This window comes from Microcaecilia unicolor, chromosome 2, assembly GCF_901765095.1.
Source record: "Microcaecilia unicolor chromosome 2, aMicUni1.1, whole genome shotgun sequence".
NCBI classification, from domain to species: Eukaryota; Metazoa; Chordata; class Amphibia; order Gymnophiona; family Siphonopidae; genus Microcaecilia; species Microcaecilia unicolor.
Genome location: NC_044032.1, coordinates 190,826,570 through 190,846,144, shown reverse-complemented (window position 1 = coordinate 190,846,144; position 19,575 = coordinate 190,826,570). Strand labels below are relative to the sequence as shown.

The 19,575-nt window shown below is 43.0% G+C and overlaps 1 protein-coding gene across 1 annotated transcript in view; it reads left to right on the top strand.

Annotated features, from left to right (window-relative positions):
• The window catches only part of FBN2 (fibrillin 2), a 526,098-nt gene that overhangs the window by 17,867 nt on the left and 488,656 nt on the right, over positions 1-19,575 (top strand). Inside the window, 2 exon segments of the mRNA XM_030191959.1 lie at positions 2,873-2,968; positions 9,896-9,991. Coding sequence (XP_030047819.1) covers positions 2,873-2,968; positions 9,896-9,991 — 192 coding nt within the window.

Here is a 19,575-nt window from a genome sequence, read left to right as displayed (position 1 = left end):
TTCTGACATTATGGGCAAAGACAAGTTTTTAGTGCTTTACAAAAAGACCCGTAGTGGTCCACCAGGCATAATACAGGAGACATTTTGATCCATAGCGTGGGCGCCGTTGTTGAGAATGCTCTTGACTAACACCATGCGCATCGCAAGATTCACAATAATGGAGCTTCCAATAAGCCCCTCTGGTGAGAGCACAGATTGTGTTTTGGAGTGTAGGGCACTCATTTCTGGGCCAGATATCTAGGGGCATTTTCATGTATAGCTCTAAATGTTCTGCACAATATCTTGAATCTTGATCAGGTTTGTATAGGTAGCCAGTGCAATAAATTCAATAGTGGATGTGCTGAAGCCCAGAGCACTATCAAGAAGATTAATCTAGCAGTTGCATTCTAGGTTACCTGCAACCTGTGTAGTTGGTCTGACCAATTCCACATACAGGGTATTACAATACTCTAGAACAGGAAGGACTGATGGCTGTACTACCAACCTAAATAGGTCCACAGTTGGACAGGGCTTTAACCAGTGAATAGTTTTTATTTTATAATATACAGACTGGACTGTGCGAGACACTTGTGCCTGTCCCAGAAAGAGCTGATCCCATCTCCATTCCAAATTCCTCACCTCTGAAGGTACCATACAGGCACCCCAGTAAAGAGAATGTGATGAAGAAACTAAGGAGTGGGGGGGGGGGGGGGGGGGGGCATTCCCACCTCTAAAATTTCAGTCTTTACCCTCACAGAGTATAAGTAATATAACTTCATGTGAGCAAGTGAGTAGTATAGCGACAGGTGCTCCTAGGAACATTCCCTCACTGGTGTTGAAGTTAAACCACCTTATGGCGGGTGGGCGCTATCGTGGTGAGTCAGAGGGGTGGGGCTCAGGTAAGGAGGTAGTTAAATGCCCTGGGGCAGAACAGAGAGGCCCCAAGGGAGGAGATCTCCAGGAGGAGAGGTCCAAAGTGAAGTGGTCTCCAGGAGAGAAGCTCCAAGGGATGGAGTGCTCCCAAAGTGGTGGAGTCCTAGGAAAGCAAGGAGTGGCCCTAGCTCAGAGATTTGCACCCTGTAGATGCCCATGGATTGCATGACAAGGAATAGAAGACTGGAAAGGTAAAATAGTGCCTTTATTTTCTGTAAAGACCCGGGTCCTGAGTGTCCTAGTTGGAGCCAGGCCTAGACTTATATTTGAGTAACTGGAATTGTACTGAAGAAGGTAGAACTGCTAAGAGAGAAGCAAGTAAATGTTATTGGGGTTGTTTCCCAGGATTGAACGGAGCCTGTTACAGGGGAACAGACTGTATTGCTTGTTCACCAATAAAGCTTTTCCTTTGACTTTACATTGCAAACTGCCTGTCTGTCAGGTCCTCTAGCCAACCACAAGTCACACTATCGCACTTCAATAATATGAAACTTCAAACACTGATCACATTTAAAGTTCTACCTAGCAGGGGCGTAGCCAGACAACAGATTTTGGGTGGGCCTAGGCAAGAAGTGAATGGGCACCAAGTGTCCACCCCCCCCCCCCCCAACCACCACCCCAAAAATATCTCAGCTGGTGAGAAAACGCTTCTTTCCATTTTGGCAGTCTGCAGCAGGTGTGCACTGAAAACTGAGCATGCACAGGTGCCGTTATTGTTGAGAGTAGCGTTTTCATTACCATCAGGGGGAAATCTTGAGCTGGCTGAGCTTGGGATCCTCACCAGCTACCGCTAAACGTGTGCTACTGTTAGGCGGGCCTGAGCCCTAAGTGGGTGGGCCCCGGCCCACCCAGGCCCACCTGTGGCTAAGCCACTGCTACCTAGATGTTCAGTGGTGACCGGTACCTGGATACTGGCATTGAATATCCAGGTATAAACCACCTGCAAGAACCTGTCCAGGTATGGCCAATATTCTGCACTGATATCCAGATAAGTTCTGTCTCCCCCTTCGATCCACTCTGCTATCTTGACCATGCCGGGGTGGTCAGTGATGATTTTCAGCAGCATTATAGAACAGCTGAACATCAGTGGCTGGCCCTAGTGAGTGGCATTTTTCTGAACAGGAGCTGCTCCGATCCGATAAGCGCTACACAATATCAGACCCTAAGCTTTTACTTTTATTTTCCAAAATACCGTAAAGTCAATAATTTGTCTACTCATTCCAGATAACTGGAGCAGTAGTGAAGAATGCTGTCTTATGTGTCAAAGCAAACTTCACGGTTAGTGGCATTTGGCACGCATGAGACATTACCACCCAGTTACCGCATGAGTCTTTACCGCTAGGTCAATGGCTGGCAGTAAGGTCTCAGACCCAAAATGGTCGCACGGCAATTTTGATTTTGCCGCATGTCCATTTTCATTTTTAAAAAGGCCTTTTTTACAGGCGAGCTAAAAAATGGATCAGCGCGTGCCCAAAACCGGCACCTATACTACCACAAGCCATTTTTCAGTGCGCCTTTGTAAAAGGACCCCTGAGCACACTAATTGTGGAACTACAGCTGGGCTCCTGCGCTACCCTGGCGGTAGGGGCAATTTGGCACTTGCTACCTGTGCGGTAGCTCTACCTTACCTTTGTATATGGGCCCCTAAGTGAAATCAGAAAAAGATAGAACTGAGATTTATACAGTCCAATTTAACTACTAAACTTAGCCACATAAGTGCTAACTCTGCCCCTGGACCGCCAACAATCAAATCTGTAATCGGTTTAGTGTCATTGAATGTCAGTGAATAGCTCTGACTGGCGATTTAAGCAAGCGGGAGCCTCTCCATATCAACCCCTTAGATTATAAGCACTCTGGGAACAGGGAAATGCCTAGTATGCCTGAATGTAACCCACCTTGATTTACTGATATACCTGAATGTAACTTGTCATGAACTGTGTGCACATGTATTGTTTTGCAGTTCAACAATGCAATATCCGATGTATGAATGGTGGAACGTGCATGGAGGATCAGTGTCAATGCCAAAAAGGATACATGGGGATGCACTGTGGACAGCGTAAGTCAGTTTTTTAATGTTGTTTATTTGATACTAGTAAAAAAGGCCCGTTTCTGACACAAATGAAACGGGTGCTAGCAAGGTTTTCCTCGGAGTGTTTATGTTTGAGAGTGTGTATGTGAGAGTGACTGTGTGTGAGAGAGAGAGAGTGAATGTGCGAGTGTGTGTGTGTGTGAGAGAGAGAGAGAGAGAGAGAGAGAGTGAGTCTGGGTGCGAGTGTGTCTGTGAGAGAGAGAGAGTGTGTGTGAGAATGAGAGTATGTGCAAGTGCGTATGTGAGACACAGTGTGAGAGAGAGAGTGTGTTTCACACAGATACAGTGTGTACGAGAGAGAGAGTGTGTGTGAGACACAGACTCTCTGTGAGACTGAATGTATGAGACCAAGAGAATGTGTGAGTGACTGTGTGACACATAGAGAGTGAATGTGATACAGTGTGAGACATAGAGTGTGTGAGAGACAGTGTGTGAGAGTGAGAGAGAGAAAGACATTGACTGTGAGAGAGAGAGTGTGTGTGTGACAGAGATACCTCCCCCCCTCTCTGGTGTCAGCCCCCCCCCCCCCCCTCTCTCTGGTGTCTGAGCGTTACTGAGCAGGACGCTGAGCTCTGGCTGTGCTTCAAGGAACTGATCAATCCTATTTAATAGAATGCACCGCCAACATTCTGAAGCTGAGAAACCTCGTGTGGTTGGTCACTTCTGCTTGTGACGAACCCGGAACTACGTGATGTCAATTCAGGAGATGGATACAGAGAGCAGGAATGTCTCAGCCATGCAGTCAGCTTCAGAATGTTGGAGGTGTGTTTTATTATATAGGATGCCTTGCCTACAATATCGTTGTCAGTGATGTATTTATTTTTGTGTCTATCAGCTTCCTCTTTCTATTTTTGATCATCCCTCTCAATTGGAACTTGCCCCAGCTGGGCCTACAGTGCTTTGAGATTTCATTTGCAACAATGTGAAGTTTTTCCTGGATTTTGTTCTCTCTTGTTCTCCCATATAGCCCAGTCATTTTGGTGGCAGTTCTTTGACTGAAAAGCATAGATCGTAGTTTCATGTAGTGCCCAGTATATTTGCCGTTAGAGGATGACTAAAAATTTTTTATCGATTTTGGACAAAACCGAACCTGCAACTGAATTTTGTCGCTCAATTTCATCTGAAACTGTAACTATGTCCGCTGCTAATCAGCACTGCACCCCCTGCCTCCCCCCTTAGTAGGAGCAACTCCCCTCTCAGCTCCCCCTCAACAAAAGCACCTTCCCTCCTGGAATCACCACCACCCAGCCCCCCCCAGGGTCTACGTTACAAGCATTGGTGGTCCAATGGTGCAGTTGGGGCAGGAGCAATGGAGCAATTCCCACTCTCATACCCATACTGACTCCAGTCTCAAAATGGCTGCCATGACCTCTGGCAGCAGTCTTGTGAGACTGCTTCTTGAAGTCACAGCAGTCATTTTGACAATGAAACTGGCTTGTAAGGTAAGCCCCGGGGAGGCCTACAGGTGATGGTGAGGATTCAGGAGGGGGGCTGTTTTTGTTTGGTAGGGACATGGAGAGGAGCTGCTCCTGGGGGAAGGGGGAGGGAGCAGGGGCTGCACCAGTTTCAGGGATACCACATAGTTTCAGTTTCAGCCAATAACAGACTTGTATTTTCGGCCCAAACGGAAAGAAGGCCAAATTCAGATTTCGGGTCGATTTCAGCACCAAAATTGAAACCAAAAACTAAATTTGGTTGGTCTCTATTTGCATTCTAGTATCAGGTGGTAGGTGTTATGGAGTGATGACAGCTGAACTCCACCTCTTCAGAATCCAAGATGTCTGAGGAGTAAAAGGCAGACCTGGGAATTAAACTCTGTTCTCCTGAGCACAGTACCAGGTGGAATAGAGTAATCTGAGTATGATGGAATTTACAAAATCCCCAGATTCTGCGGAGGCATTTTGCTGAATTCCTAGAGTGAATCTGGAGAAATGCCAAGTCAATTAACTTGCTCACTGTGGATTCCTGAAATCTGGAGAATCTGCCGAAAGGCCACTGTACAGTTGCTGATTCAATTAATCCACTTTGGGATGTTTTAAGAAAACCATTGGACAAACCAACATTTTATTGTGAGTTTATTGAATCAGCTTGCAAGCTCTACATTGCACTGCTAATTGGGCATGCCAAAGTGATATTTATTGAAATATTAGTTAATTTGGATACAACAAACAAACTGTTATCTTGTTATTATAACTTTGTTTTTTTTGGTCTTGGCAAGCAATGTGTTCTTATATTTAGGAAACTGTAAGCATTGCAATCTATATTTAGTAAATTACTTGTTTCTGAGGGATGATAGAGTTGAAAAACATGATGCGATTTTAGTACTGCTCTCTTTAATCTAAACCTTAAAGATCTTTGATTGAGCCAGAGCTTTTGTGGAGCAGCTTGTGAATCTCAATGGCATTTCCAAGAACAAGCTCAAAATTTTGATCTTTCTTGAACTTCTCTGGAAGTTTCTTATAAAAACTTTATGGGATGCGATAGCAACATTTGTTGGTTTGTTCTGTATGTATGTTTGTTTATTGTGTATGTTTTAAGATTGGAGTCCACTTAGGCGGGATATGTGAAATAAAATAAATACATTTTATTTGTGGGAGGAAATGGCAAAATTTGCGTGATCCAAATTAGGATGTACACAAATAATTCATCCAAATATTGTCCAAGTAGAAAAACAGGATAATTAACAATTAGAGCAGTAAACATACATAAAAATAGCAGCTACGGAAAGAGAAGACCAAATACCACAAATGAAAGGTAAAAGAAGAGCGGTAAAAAAAACAAAATGTAAATTTTCCAGTGGCTTTGATGCAGATTTTTATGTATTTTTGTGTCTGCTTTTATTGATTCCAAAAGTGTGTCCTTTAGATCACATGTACCACCTCGGGTGAATGTCTTCATAAAGCCAGTTAATAAATCCCCCAAATTAAATATGTATATGACCTTAACGTCTACATATACTTAAGCTTTGCCTATAGTAGTTATCAATTTTGTGGCAAAAGGCCCAATATTTAGCACTATTTAACCGACTAGAAATGGCTCCTGGTCAGTTAAATAGCACTTAGATGGCTAAACGCTAATATTCAGCGTGAGATGTACGGTTATTTCTGCTGACCATTAGAGCTTAGCGCATAGCAGCTAACCGGCTATATCTTGTGATATAGCTGGTTATCCATGAATATTCAAATACTGGCTGGCTAAGTTTAGTGGGCAAATCGAACTGCCTAAATAGCAGACTTCTCTTTGCCCGCTATTAACTACTACTACTACTTAACATTTCTAGAGCGCTACTAGAGTTACGCAGCGCTGTACAAATTAACAATTAAGGACGGTCCCTGCTCGGAAGAGCTTACAATTAAGGACTGGTCCCTGCTCGGAAGAGCTTACTTAGTGGTCCTTTTACTAGGGTGCACTGAAAAATGGTCTGCGCCAGTGTAGGCGCGTGTTTTGGACACGCGCAGATCCATTTTTCAGCATTCCTGTAAAAAATACCTTTTTGGGGGGGGGGGGGCAAAAATGGACATGTGGCAAAATGAAATGAATGAATAGCAGCGCTTCGTTTGGGTGAGTGTACTACTCTGAGAACATCTCTATAAATAAAAAAATATATATATTTAGTATAGTATCACTCAATTACATGGAGTGGCATTGGGTCAATTCCTTCACTAAAGCAACTCCTATATAATTTTTCTCTGGTTCTGTATTTTTTGAACTTTTTCCAGAGGTTTTGTTGGGAATTACTACTTTATTATAAAATGAAAATTGGTGCATTTTGGGTCTGGGACCTTACCGCCACCCATTCACTTAGCGTACGTAAAAAATGAAATTACAGCCTGGGTCACACGGTAGCTGGCCGGTAGTTCCGAATTGGTGTGCATTGGGCATGCGTAGGCACCTACGCAGCTTAGTAAAAGGGCCCCTCAGCCGGCCAGCACTGAATGTTCACATAGCCAGCCAAAAAACCCTGGGTATTCAATATTGGTCACCGTAAATAGCCTGGCATTGAATATCCGGGTCAGCACTGCTGGTGGGAGCCAAGCACACTGCCTGCCACCAGCTGAATACTGGAGGAAAGTGTCTTTATAAAATGCCAGTCAGCAAAAAATTACAGTCTGTTAACATTTATGTAGGAGGCAAAAAGTTTTTCAAACAATGTTCATCATGTCCAGCTACTAGATTCTTAATTTCATTTATATTATAGAAAACACTTTTTTGTGACAGTCAGAAGATAATCAGGACTTTTCAAATGATGATTATAATATCCTGCTTCCTCAGCAGTCCATATTTATAGAAAGTTTGCAACCAATTCCTGAAGTGATTTTAAAAATCTGTATCATGTATTATCTAAATTAACTTTTCAATGAAAACTTATCTGTTTTTATCAGGAGCCAACTGCCGACATGAATTCACGTTTTGTTTTTTGCATCAGGGTAGAAGGTCTCCTGCAGAGTATGAACAATCCATTAGTATATTTAAATCTTCTGAACATGTCCAAATCCAAATTATCAAAATGCATACCCATGGCTGGTGTTAGACATGCTATGGCCCAGAGCAGAAGTTAAGGAGGGGGCCTCCTGATCCCCTCTCCTCCCTGCTCCCTCCCCCAATCTCCTCACCTGCCATTACTACCACACATAAAACAACTTTAAATGACTTCTTCACACACAAAATACAGTCAGACTTTCATCAATTATAGAACAAGGGATCACAAATAGAAATATGAAGACCAGAATTGAATGGGAATCCCAAGAAATTAAACTTGGCAAGTACTGCAACATTGGAGAAATGAAAGCAGACATGCACTTCTTTTTGTACTGAACATAGTTAGTGGCGTAACCACAAGGGACCGTGGCCCAGGCCTCCTAAATTAGCCACCTCCCTTGCTGTGGTTGGTGGGGATCCTGAAGCCCTGCTAGCTGAAGACCTCCTCCTCCAGTTTGGCAGTCAGAAATCTCCCAGTTCTGTAGCCAGCCGCAGTGTCTAAGCTGCCACTGGCTGCAGAGCTTGGGCTCAGGCCTCACCCCCTCCAATCAGTTGTCTGGCTATGTCGCTAAACACAAGACAAAGAGATCTGTGATGCATATATCCAAAAGCTCTAAGAACAGTGGGAAGTGAACCTGGCTCTCCTTGTCCATTTCCCACTGTACTTACTGCTTTGCATCCTTCGTGAGATTTCAGTGTTCTTCCACTTTGGTGGATTTTCTCCATATCCCAAAGCTAACATATTCCAGTCAATAAATTCAAAATAACACTTTCTTTTCTACCTTTATATTTTATTTTTCCATCATATTGGTCTCTTCTGCTTTCTTGTATCTTCTGCTAAATCTCTTTCCAGTGGCTTCTCTCCATTTGTCTTTTCTCCTCTCTCTCTCTCTCTCCTGTCTTATTTAATTGCCTCACTACATCTGTCTGATATACTGATCATTCCCTTTCAGCAGTTTCCTCCCTTTTTTTCTTTTCTACCTCACTGTCCACTCAAATTTTTACCCTCTCTGACTCTTCTCCTTCTTTTTACATTTCAGCTACCTACCAACCAACTTTCTTTCTCCTTCTCTCATGCCCTAGCTCTCCCATTTCCCATCTTCTTCCCTCCTGCCCACCCCCTCCATGGTCCATCACCTATCGTCCTCTCTCTCCTTTTCCCACACAGTGATCTACTGGATCTCCAGCCTCCTGCCCTTGTGTCAGGAGAGGGGGGTTGGGGGGACTGGAAGTCCACTGGACCTCCAGCCCCTGTGTTGCTGGGTCAGGGCTTCTATGGGAGGGCTCTTTTCAGGTTTGGGTCTAGGCCTTTGTTGGAGGATGGGGGGCCTGCTAGCATGCAGATGCACGCTAGACAGGGCTCCCCATTCCTCCTCAATGCTCTGTAAACCCTAACACCAACTCCGAGCTGGCATAGAGTTTACAGAGGTAGCCGTGCACTAGTTTGGTGTGCTGCCCACTGAGCATTGTGGAGGAATACTAATGTCCATGTTTAGCATGCATTTGCGTACTGTTAGTGTTCAGAGCCAGCGAGCACATTGTTATACACGCTCGCTGGCTCTGATCCTGGGACGCAAGCAAACATGGGTGCTAGTCCGGCACTAATGGCCTCCAGCATCCGTGTTTGCTTTTGATCATCTGGGCCAGATGACTGTCTGATTAGGATTCCTTTAGCTGTGCTGGAACCCACAAACTCTCCTCCGGAGGTGATAAATAATGTAATCCTTCAGTCTTGAGATGTTCCTGTCACACAAAGGATCATGATCAGTGTGCCGTTGCTGTAATTCACAAAGTAGCTCAGATTCTCCTGCTCATTTCTATGATTAGAATGGATGCAGAGGGGCCTCCAATCCTCTAGCAATCTTGACAGGGCAGCGGATCTGACACCTGCACTTTTTCTGTTCCTTTCCTCTAGACTAATAGGTTACTAGTCTGGGTGAGTGGTAGAGTCTCAGTGTTTCTGAGTCCTACATTTGACGAGGCTTTGCTTGAACATTCTCCCTTGCAGCTGTGGGGTCAGGGGCAGGAAATAGGAACCTAAGACATGGTTGCAAGGTTATACAGTCAGAGGAGGATTCTGCTGCCACCAGAGCATCCCACTGATTATACTGGACATCCCTTTTGTTCTACAAGTTTCCTGCATCTTCTTTCCCTTTCTGGAAAGTCAGGAAGTTAGAAAGTTCACCTAAAAGACAACAGTCTGCCTGCCTGCCTGCCTGCCTACCTATGAGGTCAGCTAGGGGTTTTTATTCTATTGGTGGATTAAAGTAGAATCACTGAGGATTCAGGCAACACTTCTTACTGCTGAATTCCTCAGACTGCTACACTTGCCTTTTTTTTATGTATTTTTTTTACATGGAATGATAAATGATGTACTTGGTAAAACAGGCTAGTAACTTCCATTTGTGTACACAGCTGTCTGTGAAAATGGCTGCCAGAATGGTGGACGCTGTATTGGACCCAACCGCTGTGCCTGTATGTATGGATTTACTGGCCCACAATGCGAGAGAGGTAAGAAAATAAAACATCTGTTTGAGAAATGTATCTCTGTACAGTATTACATGTATCTGTATGTCTGTATGTAAATATCTTTTTTTTAGGCGTGGCTATTTCAGTAAATGCCTACCTTTCTAGTTTGCAATGATTGATCATTGTGTGGACTAATGCTGTCTGTATACACCAAAGGTTTTCAAACCAGCCAGGATATCGCCTTTGAATTCAATGGGGATATCCAGAAAACCTTGACTGGCTGGGACTGCTTCAAGGACTAGGTTGAACACCTTTCGTATACATGTTGGAAAAAAAGCTGTTGGTGCTTTTCAGTCACCCTGGATTGTGCCTTTTAAAAAAACATTTCAGCATTTTCTGGTGGTGATACTAATGCTTTCAAAACAAATTAAAAAAGAAAGAAAGAAAATGAAAATGCAGCACTTACTTTTTGCGATGTATGTTTTATTTTATTTTATCCACCTAAGATTTAGAAGGTCATTTTGGAAGCCTTGCGGAGCTTGTACGCATGTTAACTAGCAGTGTTTACAACTGTAAATGGCCAATGCTATTTACAAGTCTTTATCCACAGCTTGCACAGTTTCTAGGGTGGTATGCTGTGGGCATGTTTTGGGCATTGACACCTGCTCCAAGTCAAGCATAAATGACAGTTAGCTGCTTGTTTGGACCTTGGATTTGCACTTGTGAATGAGAGGGCAATTCTGCTGGCCTCTCTGGTGTTTAAAAACACCTAAAAATATTTTTAAAAGGTAATTTGCTCAGCTTCTTAATTGGCTTTTCCAGTGGCCCAATTTTGTAAAATCTGCCACTTATATATGTTAGCTCTGACATGCGTGTAGGTTGTTATATTAGCACCTACACATGTAAATGTTGGATTTGAAGAGCCAGACCTGATTTCTTTGTCCTTGATTCAGCCAGTACTATGAGTATTGGCATTGTCTGTTGATCATTGTGTTGTGTAATCTCTTCTTTGCCTGATTATATTCATTGATGATGTTGTTAGGGAGGCGTACTGGAATGTAAAGAACTGCTCTTCTAGTACGTCAATTATGCACCTGCATTGAAGGAGTGCACTGAAAGAGTTTGCTGCTTGGTGTGTCTCTGGTGCTTATGGTATATGCTCCTGAAGTTTTTATGCCAAGTAATTTCAAAGAAGAGGTAGTCCATGCTTGCATTAGGTTGTAGAAATATCTAATTGTTAGAGCAGCAGTCTGAGAACGAGAGAAGCCAGGTTCAGATCCCACTGCCGCTCCTTGAAATCTTGGACAAGTCACTTAACCTTCCATTACCTCAAGTACAAACAGATTGTAAGCAGAGAGCTTCACAAGAATGGGGATTGTGGCAATCCTGTGGCTATGGCTTCCAGGGTAATGGGAATCCCATAGGTATGACTTCTGAGTTTGAAGGATTCCCTTGGGGATGGAAGAAGTTGCTGCAGGTTTCCCGCAGAAGTGTAGAAGTGATGCCAGAGGGAGGCTTGGAAAACAATGAGGCTATTGGAGCACAATAATGAGGCTTAGAATTCTCAGAGAGGCAAATGGAACACCAGATTGAGACTTGAAACACTCATTGTTTCTGCATAGACTTAAGAAATAACTGGTTTCAGTTAAGAAATAAATATTATTGTACCATTGTTTTTGAATCTTTATGTAGTCTAGAATCTGAAGGAAAGTTTGAGTGGGGTATTGAAGGAATTACCTGCAGTATGGGTGGGTATGGAGGAGACTTATTATGGGGATAGGTAGGGACGGAATGGATCTTAGTGGTATGGGTGGGTATAGGGTTACCATATGTCCGGGTTTCCCTGGATATGTCCTCTTTTTGGAGGCACCGTGGGACATCTGGGACGGTTTTTCCAGCTTGCTTGTTTCTCTGGGTTTGTGGTCAGGCAGGCTGGCTGGCAGGCAGGTGGGACTCAGGATGCTCTCCCCTCACATACCTTATCGCGCTCTGGTGGTCTAGTGGCCTCCTTGGGGCAGGAAAGAGCCTCACTCTTCCCTGCCTGGCGCTGCTGCTGATCCACTCGCTGCCAGCGCCGCTTCAAAATGGCTTCCGACACCACCAAATTCAAATTTAAAACATTATTAAATATTGAACTTATCTTCTACTGTTTTATCAGGCATAAGTGCCGTGCCCACAGTTAGGCGCAAGATTTGCACGAAGATACTGTTCTGTAAAGGGTGCTCTGCACAGAGCATCCTTTACAGAATACGAGTTTTGCACGGATCGTTTTGGAGCCGTTTCTAGAATTCTGCCCAGAATACCAAGAGATGCACATAAAATGCTGCTTGTAAAATGAAACCTATTCTCTATGTAACAGCAATTGTAACTTCTACTCTGTGAATGGCGAATGCCATAGTGGAGCATTGTAAGCCACATTGAGCCTGCAAATAGGTGGGAAAACGTGGGATACAAATGCAACAAATAAAATAAAATGACCCCAGGCAAACAAATACAATAACAAGAAGACATGTACATACACATGACTCTTGAGAAGTGTTTAGGGAGGATTTTGGGTGGAGCACGGGTGAAAGACATGCCTTTTTAAAAAAAAAAAATAAATAAACTTAATAGGCACCTTTTTGGCCTCCCAACCTAGATGACCTGTTTTTAAATTACTCAAAGAAGTAATTGTATAAATGGTTGCATAGGTAGGAATTTGAAGTAAGCATCTATTTTAGGTCAAATTTCTAAAGACAACATAAGCACCTATGTAGCTTTATAAAATAGCATCACGAAAGTAGCAATGGACGTGACTGAAATGCTTCCACATCCACATCCAATCTGCTCACACTGCATGCCCAAACACTCTTACATGCAGATCTTGTAAAAATATATGCCTTCTTGTCATCGCCTGTACTTGCATCTTTATGCTGTAGGGTAATTTTTATGAAAGCCTTTTTCTGTGAGAGAAACAGGATTTACTAAGCCTGTTGTCATATCAGCGTATCTGGGACCCATATGTGCAATGGTCTTCTGGCCCTAACCCTTCTATGTTGTTGTCGAAGCTGAGATACCAGAAGTTGGCGGTTTTGTCTGGGGAAGGGGAGGGGGTGAGGGATAAAGAATACTTGTAGCTTTATTTAGCAATCTGATGTTTGTACTGGAGAAACTGTCAAATGGAGATGTTTTGTTATGCCTTTTCATAAAAGTCTAAAAATAAAAAAGGATTTATTCACCAACAAAAGTCTATAAAACTGTACCCTTAAAGTGTGATGCAATGGTATGTTTCTCCTTTTGCGATTTCTAACTTTAGGGGGGGGGGGGGGGGGTTGGTATATGAGATGTGTGCTAGTGATTGGGTAATATAGAGAGAGAGTTTGGGAGGGGGTGGTGGGTATTTGTGGTATTTGTTGATGGTTGTATGAGGGGTTATTTCTACTTGGAGGTAATGAGTGGTGTGACCTGTGGATTGTATGGAGTTTGTGTGTGTGTGAGTGGGGGGGGGGGGGGGGTAGATTGGGATTTGTAGGGGTATGGGATGGGGCGTGAGGGTATGTGGAGGGGGTGTAATATGCATGTTTATGTCTCTGTGATGGGGGGCTATAGAGCACACTTCCCTTTCAGTCCATGTTTCTTGCCTTCTTCCCTTCTCTCCTGCATCCCTCATCCCCCATCCCTGTCTCTCTCTTCTGTCCAGGGCTGGTAATTAAAAGGTCCCAAAGTCTGCCTTCGGGCTATGCTGGCAGGCTTGGGGCCCCCAGTGGTAAGGGAGCTCAGAGTAACTGCCCTGGTTGCCACCCTCTAGCTCCAGCCCTGCTTCTGTGCTCAGATTGGCCACTTTCACCTGTTGGCTTCTCTTCAGCTGTATTATAGTCATATGGTGGCGATATCGGATTTCAAAATTTTAAACTTTATGTGTTTGGATTAAGCTGTCACTTTTTTTCAGCACTAGCTCATGGTGAGGTGTACTAGGTATTTTCCTCTCCCCTCCCCCCGAAGAGCTTCCAATCTAAGGTTGTAGCTGGGACAATGGAGGGTTAAGTGAGTTGCTCAAGATTACAAGGAGCCAGCAGCAGGATTTGAGCCAGGCTTCTCTAGTTATTATACCAGTGCTCTAACTACTAGGCTACACCTCCACTCTGAGTCTAGGTGGGTTAAAAATATACACCGACTGCACTGGTTAGATTAGCCCCCAATATTCAGTGCCAGGCCATATCCAGTTACCAGCACTGAATATTCAGGGCTAACTGAAAGGGCTCTGGCTGCCGGAGCTTATGCGAGTCCTGGCTGGATACTGGCTAGGACCCTCATAACATTTTAGCTTCCAGAGCCACTGAAAAAGCCCCCTCTTTCCCCCCCCCCCCCCCCAGCCTGCGAGTCACAAATCCTCTCCCCCTCCCCCCCAGCCTACCTGATATCCCTGGTGGTTCACTGGGGTCAATGGGAGTAGGAGCGAAGGCCACTCACTCCATTTCCTTACAGCTGCTAGTTGAACATCTATAGGTGATTTTTGTAGGTTTTGTATTACAGGTACTTCACAATATACTTGGGACTAGAGGGGGTTTATATTTTTACAGAGATTACACCAAAATCAGAACTTTTTTTTGTATGGTGAGTTCCTGGGGAATAAAGCATTTATATTTGTTATAAAGAAAAGTTGAAGAATATGTGCCATTGTGGTAACTATTTTGCAGGATACTGTAATGTGTGTTGAGATGTTGACCAGATGCAAGTCTACTTTAATGGCAAAGTTTAAGTTATGGGATAATGTGAAAAATGTCAGTAAATTTCCAAGTTGCCATAAGTGTGTATGTGGTTTATGTTGATGCAGGACAGACTGTTTACTTAGAAATCCATCATCAAGTACCCTGTAAAGCATTATTCAGGAGTATACCAAGCACTACTCATACTTATATGCCTAATGTCCCCTCATGTTAACTCTGCCCCCCCCTCCCCAAGTGTCATATCTGGCTACGCCACTGGTGCCAACATTTTCCAGTTCTATGGTATATATTTATTTTTTCTTCAAGTCTGGTTATAAAAGGGAGGGGGGTAATATTGTTCTCCTGGCTGCACAGACAGGAAAAAAAGCAGAAAACAAAAATTGTGACCAACACAAATAGAAAAATAAAATGCTCAAAGGTAGAAAAAAAGTATTTTATTCTGAATTTATTAATTGGAATATTTCAGCTTTTGAAAATGCCTATCTCTGGTTATTTTGCATTTTAGTTTCTATCTCTCTGTTATTGTTGTGTGCAGAGTCTGACTTCCAGAGGTTTCTAGTTCAGTTTCATGCCTTGATACCTCTATTACTGATGTGTGGTCCCTAGTTTCATATTTGTTCAGGGTCTATGTGTTTTCTTTTGTGTCCATTTACGGCAGTGATTCCCAAACATTTTATTATGGCAGAACCCCTAAAATATTTTTGCATACACTAAGAAACTCTCAATTTAAGTAAATATGTATAGGCTCATAAAAACAGATTTTACAATCTAATTTCTTAAGGAAGAGAGTGTGAGGATCCCTAGGGTTCTGTGGAACCCAGTTTGGGAATCACTGGAATAAGGTGTGGCACTCTGCTAGCATGTAGTGCCTGTGTAGAGATCTTGTTGCAGTCGTGTTCATTTTGTGTTTTTTTCAATAGGTAGTGTATTGTCTTTTAGGACATGGTATAATATTTACACTGCTGCCTTTTCATTCATAAGGTTGTTGCTTTTTGAGTCTTGAGAGTCAGTGCTGTTAATGTATGGTAAGGTTCTGAATGTGTTTTTACATAAGTTTCTGTATAGTGTTTGGTAGTGGAGGGATTATGTGTTGGCCTTACTGAGGTGACACCAAACCTTTAATCTACTTTTAGTTTGTCATAACATCAGACGGGATTTTAGAAAATGTTGCAGAATCTGTTGTGTGTTGAGGTAGTTATCTTTATAGCAGATGTGTGTGATCAAGCTTATATCATAAGATACTGCCAGATGAGGAATCTTTACAGTTGAATTGTTTCCATTGGTTTGTATGTGGTTTATGTTAAGTGTTTGAAATAATTGTGTTTAAAATATAAAATGTTATCCATGAAGACACAAGAAGGCATTACTTTTCAATTAGTGTAGCCAGCAGCGCTTCCTTGGACTTCAGTCCCTTCACTTCCATTTCAAATGTATAGATTGAATGCACTGCAAGAAAACCTTACTCATTGACCTTCAATTTCACTTATTGGAATGGTACATATCTCTCTCTGGATGGGCTACATTTTTTATTTATTGGTTGGAATATGTCAGTTTTTGGAATGTGCATCTGCTGTAACTAGTTTTAGACATGGCTGGGGTTAGCGAGAAAAATCTCACTCATTTGGACTTCAATCTCCAGCATTGCGGTGGTAAATCTCCAGCATTGGGATGGGCCACCCTTGGTGTCTCTGGTTATGTGCTGATTTTTTTTTTTTACTAGAATCAACATTATTACAGTCAAGCTCTTAACAGATTAAGAGGGACGTTATCTACATGAGCTACAGTTAAGATGTGTTATTTTACTGTTAACTCCAGTATATGAAGGAGTTAGGAGAAGAAAGGAATTTAAAAAGTATCAAACAATTCTGGTTTGACTATAAACCGCATTTTTCAACCGGAGAACTGTACAGAGCAAGGAGCAATTCAAGCCACACAAATAAACGCTGAATTATTACATACAACAGCAAACCTACTGCCAAAAAATCAATAAACGCAATTCTTCTGTCCAAAATGAAAACCCACAAAACACCACCACCTCTATGCCCAATCCCCAAACATTGTCTCTATACCCACAAAACCACTGCGTGGTCAACCATTTGGTTACCCCCAATATAGAACAGTAGAGGAGACTTTCATGCCCAGAATGCAGATGCCCTGTCTGAGAGCCTGAGCAGCGTTCTTTATTATTAACAAATGTAGTTTTGTGGTATTCTCAAACCTCTCGTCATCCTTCTCCACAAGTACATCTCTGAGTACTTCAGATGACAGAATTCATTCTTCCAAACTATTCCACTTCTCCGTATCATCCACCAGCAGATTCTGGGGAATTCTGTAGAATGCTTATTTCGTTTTTGAGGTTGGCACTATGACCTCTATTACACTGTTTGTCCTGGTTGAATGGAAACATGAGTGACTTTGTTGTGTCAAACACTTATCTAAGCAGCAAATATCTTTGAAGTAAACAAAGAAGAGGCAGTGGTGGAAGAGAACTGAATAGGCCATCTAGGTAGGTAAAGCGAGGTTATACTTACCTGTAACAGAACAAATTACCACTCTGTCAGCAGTAATTCTTCTGTTGAGGAGTTCGAAATGGCTATCAAAAGATGGCTATTTGAGCGAGCATTTGATTGGTAAATCACTAGGGTGTGGTGTCACTCTCTCCCCTGACTCTATCCTTTGGTAACAATTTTTTAAGATGCTTGTGTTGTTGAAATTTGTGCTTACTAACTTTCTCTGGTTGTCGATTGGATCTGTGCCTTTTTGTCTGAATGTTTTTCTTTTCTGTCCTGTGGATATTGTAGTTCCTTTTCTGTTTCTTTTTCTTGATATTAGATTGTACACCACCCAGTTCTGCATGTCAGTATGGATGGTATAGAAAGTCTGATTAAATTGTAAACTGTAAACCACACACTGGTGGCAGATCCACTCTCCCAGAGCTCAGCATGTGCAAGCCACCCCCATATCAAGGTGTCCACTCATTTACCGGCTGTAAGCAGGTTCATCCAAGAGGAGATGGGGGGGGGGGGGGGAGGGAGGGTGGGTTACGGGGCTGGCAACCTGTTTTCCACAGAGAACCTTGCTTTCTCCATGGTCAAGCAGGATGAGTCAGCCACACACTGCTGAATCCCAAGCAGAAGGCTATGAAGAGATATTATTTATTTATTTATTTATGTATTTTATTTGTTGCATTTGTATCCCACATTTTCCCACTTATTTGCAGGCTCAATGTGGCTTACATAGTACCATACAGGCGATTGCCAATACCGGTATGAGCAAATACAGAGTGATGTTGTAGTAGAGTACAGTTCATGTGTTACAGACACGTTAGGGAATCGTAAGGGGAAGAGTTAAGTTATGTCCAGTACTAGCTTTGGTTTCATTGTGTTGCAGGGTTAAGGCATTTAAGTTGGGTCGTTAGGGTATGCCTTTTTGAACAGGTTGGTTTTTAGTAGTTTCCGGAATTTTTGGTGGCTGTTTGTTGTTTTCATGGTGCTTGGTAATGCGTTCCATAGTTGTGTGCTTATATAGGAAAAGCTGGATGAATAGGTTGATTTGTATTTGAGTCTTTGCAGCTTGGGTGATGGAGATTTAGGTATGTTCGTGTTGATCTTGATGTGTTTCTGGTTGGTAGGTCCATGAGGTCTGTCATGTATCCCGGGGCATCACTGTAGATGATGTTATGAACCATGGTGCAGGTTTTGAATGCAATGCGTTCTTTGATTGGTAGCCAGTGTAGTTTTTCTGGTAGGGGTTTGGCGCTTTCGAATCTCGTTTTTCCAAATATAATAGATTAGCACGTGTTTACCTTTTACAGCCAGAGAGGAAAGTTGTGGTAAGATGAAGCAGTGCAAAGAAAACCAAGTCCAAGCTGAAGTTCAGGGTCAGATAAAGGGTTCATATTTACACTTTGCAGCGTGTGAGAAATTGCATAGAGGAGGCCAAGGTCAGAAGGTTTTCCCCACTCATGATATGTAGCCCATGTGAAGTAGATAAGGTCTTCGCCTTTTAAGCTTTGCAGCTTATGTTTATCATTTATCCTGTTTTAACATTTGCTATACTGCTCTTATTGAACACAGATCAGAGCGTTTTTCATAAACAATAAAATCAGGGTAAGAAAGGAACTCCAAATTGCATAGGACAGAAAGAAACAATTCTCATATATACAGCATTCGTTCAGGAAAGCGTAGTAAAATAGGTAGGGATGGTAAGGAATTGAGCAAGGGGAGAAGATACAGATGGGCTGAGGGGAAACTAAAAGGAGGGGGGGGGGGAACTGCTGCGTGATTAACTCTTCCACTATCCAGCTCATTTTCGAAAGAGAAGGGCGCCTGTGTTTCGACACAAATCTGGAGATGGGCGCCCTTCTCTCAGTGATGCCAAAATCGGCATAATTGAAAGCTGATTTTGGGCATCCCCAACTGCTTTCCATCGCTGGGATGGCCGAAGTTCCTGGGGGTGTGTTGGAAGAGTAGCGAAGGCGGGACAGGGGCGTGCGGGAGCGTGGTTAAGAGATGGCCGGCTGCGGCCGATAATGGAAAAAAATGGGCATCCCTGGCGAGAATTTGGGCCCTTTTTTTTAGGTCCAAGTCACAAAAAAGTGCCTGAACTGCCCAGATGACCACCGGAGGGAATCGGGGATGACCTCCCCTGACTCCCCCAGTGGTCACTAACCCCCTCCCACCCTCAAAAAAATAACTTTTTTTGCCAGCCTCTATGCCAGCCTCAAATGTCATACTCTGGTCCATGCAGTCACAAAAGAGAGGGAAAACAGTATACAAGTACAACAAGGTAAACAAAAAAAGAAGCAAACACTGGGCCTTCAGGATTGAGAAAAAATGGAGTCCTTTAATATCACAGATACCCGACACAAGCCGTGTTTCGGCGTACAGTCGCCTGCATCAGGGGTCTTCTAAGCTCAGC